The sequence below is a fragment of the Arachis stenosperma genome, chromosome 8, assembly GCF_014773155.1.
Source record: "Arachis stenosperma cultivar V10309 chromosome 8, arast.V10309.gnm1.PFL2, whole genome shotgun sequence".
NCBI classification, from domain to species: domain Eukaryota; kingdom Viridiplantae; phylum Streptophyta; class Magnoliopsida; order Fabales; family Fabaceae; genus Arachis; species Arachis stenosperma.
In genome coordinates this window covers 9,113,455-9,116,380 of record NC_080384.1, presented here as the reverse complement: position 1 = coordinate 9,116,380, position 2,926 = coordinate 9,113,455, and the positions used below count along the sequence as shown (strand labels likewise).

Sequence of the window (2,926 nt, the reverse complement as noted above, 5' to 3'; positions counted from 1 at the left end):
TGTGCTCTATCGCCTTGACTAGCGGTTGGCAAAACCATTGGCCTGATCCCAACTGCGCCTCTATTGTCTTCTCTTGGACGACAAAAAGTTCTGCTAACCTCCCATATGTGGATTTGACAAGTGTAGTAACCGGCAGATTCCGTGTCCCCTTCAGTACATAGTTAACACACTCGGATATGTTCGTCGTCATGTGGCCGAACCCTCTGCCTCCATCTTGGTGTTGGGTCCACTTATCGTACTCTAGTCGGTTGGCCCAATCACACATGGCCGGATTCACAGTCCTCATAATATCAAATCAGTAGTCAAACTCGGCTTCAGTCTTGGCATACACCGCATTCACGAGCATCCACCTTGCAACCTGACCCTTGAAACTGAGAGAAAAATTAGCTGTAACGTGTCGAATGCAATACGTTTGATATGCATGAGGCGGTTTCCAACCACTGTCTGGTGCCTCCAGTGCAGCCTTAATGCCATTGTGTCTGTCAGAGATCACCAGAATTCCTTCCTGTGGGGTCACATGTTGACGCAAGTGGGATAAGAAAAAAGCCCACGACTCAGCATTCTCCCACTCAACAAGTGCAAACACAACTGGCAATATATTCGAGTTTCCATCTTGCGCAATAGCTAGAAGCAAAGTCCCGCCATACTTCCCATAGAGATGCGTACCGTCAATGCTGATTAGTGGCTTGCAATGTTTAAAAGCCTTAACGCATGGAGGGAATGTCCAGAAAAGTCAATGAAAGTACTCTGTAGACTCATCAATCTCATCACCTACACGCACTGGTGAAGTCTTCAACAAAGCTACGGTTCCGTCCATCGTTGCTTGCATCCCAAGGATCCACCGGGGCAACTCCGCATACGACTCTTCCCAATCCCCATAAATCTGTGCAACTGCCTTCTGCTTTGCCTTCCACACCTTCCTATAACTAGGCCTGAATCAGTAGGTTGACTCAGTAGCTTCTTGCACACCTTTATGGTAACCACTGCATCCGCTCTAACCAACGGATAGATCCTCGCACAAATTACGTGGTAATCGAGCTGTCGGTGGTCGCTCAAAATTGAAGTGGCCAGGCAAGTGTGGGCTCCATTGTACCTTCTAACCTCCCAGTTACCCTTGCGCTGACGAAGTGCCACGCGGATCATCCACGTGCAGCCGTTTCCAAACTCCTTGCATCTTCCAACATACTTCAGATGATCCGATTCCATAACCCGATACTGAACTCCACGACGAATGCCATAATCCTTAACACTCATCACAGCTTCCTCCTTAGTCTGGAATGATTGGCCAATCTGAAATTCCCTAGAAGTATTGTCCTCGTGTAATCCTTGTTAACCGAAAGTGTGTGCATCATCCGGTTGTTGACTCACTACTTCCAGGTTTAGTGTTGAAAAATGCGGCAGTTATTGGTATGACCCAGAACTGAATGGCCCCTGAGGTGCAGGTGGGGCCACTGGAGTCTCCTCCTCACTATCCCCCGATATGTGATCGGGCTCATCGTCCGAATAATCTTTTTGCATCGCGTCCTCAACGTGATCCGACTCACCACCACCAACAAGACCAGTAATCAAACCAGAAGACCTAGATGTCGGTGCTAGAACAAGTGAAGGTGCAGCTAGGAGACAACCAGGTGCAATGATAGGCATCGAAGTAGAAACACCCCGCTGTCGTCGACTGAGGATTTGGCGCTGAAGCCCCGGAACTGTCCACATGGTCTTTCAACTTGGCAAACAACTCGTGTATTCTCACCTTCGAAAAACTCCGCCGACAATGAAATAAGACCCCCATGTCTTCATCCGACCCTATGACAAATGTTTCATACTGCACACCACTTGACACAACCGCCATCAGAATCTTGTAGAACACCTTCTTCACCAACTTGGCCCCACAAAACTCTGCTTTCTGCAATATGTTCCTCTTCAGATCCGACAAAGTATCAGTCGAACGGATTAAAATGCTCAGCGGTTCTTTATGAGTGAACTTAACACCATGCCTATTACTTTTTTTTATTTTACCAGAGCAGTAGACTAGAACCAACAAGCTCTCCTCACTATCCATTTGTGAAAGTGTGAAAATGACTCTCCTCAAATGCGTCATTCCCTATCTTAAGTGGTATTTATAGCTGAATTTGACAACGCATAAACCGCTAGACTCCTGTAGCGGTTTATGCACGTCTACGAAACACACATAAACCGTGACACCCCTACCGCGGATTATGTGATGAATTTCTTCGAACATAATCCGCGACACCCCTGTAGCGGATTACATGCATTTGTAAACCGCGATACTCCTGTCGCGGTTTACATAGTTTATGAAAAAAATGCATTTCGGTATTCACTTTTTAAAATGTGTATTATAGTATTTTTGAGGGTCAATTTATTTAATTCAGTAAATTGCCCTTTACAAAGTTTAAAAAAAAATAGAACATTCTTAGATATATACTTGTAAAGACTTTTGAAAACTTTTTCGCAATGACAAAGACCTAATTAAAATTTTTTATAGAATATGACGATTTAATTATAAATTTTTAAAATGTAAGATCTTTTTTATAAATTTGATAAAATTTTATATAAATTTTTTAGTCCTGCTACGCATATAAGTAATTTTGACATACAAGTTTATACAAGTTAATCATAATCCAACAAAATTCACTTACATAATGCGTGCGTAAAATTATGCCGTTTCTCCTCCAACGTTTGTATCTTGCGTTCCTTCTCCTCCTCCTCCTCTTTCTTCTTCTTCTCCTTCTTCTTTTAATTTATCCTCCTTTTTCTTCGCATGTTTCATCCTCATCTTCGTTCTTCTTATTACTGTTGTTGTTGCTGTAATTTTTTTCCTCCTCCTCTTCCTATTGATTTTACAATATTATATTTTTTTGTTTGATTTTTTCTCCCAAGAAGAATTATAAAAATATGAAATAAGAAGATG

General features: G+C 42.8%; 1 protein-coding gene across 1 annotated transcript; it reads right to left on the bottom strand.

Moving 5' to 3' along the window:
• Positions 1 to 295: 295 nt before the first annotated feature.
• On the bottom strand, positions 296 to 1,710 carry LOC130945333 (uncharacterized). Its single transcript, XM_057874065.1, has 4 exons — positions 1,415 to 1,710; positions 1,094 to 1,300; positions 747 to 932; positions 296 to 674 (listed from the first exon to the last, which is right to left on the bottom strand). The coding sequence occupies exons 1-4, from the start codon at positions 1,708 to 1,710 to the stop codon at positions 296 to 298; spliced, it is 1,068 nt and encodes a 355-aa protein (XP_057730048.1).
• Positions 1,711 to 2,926: the final 1,216 nt, after the last annotated feature.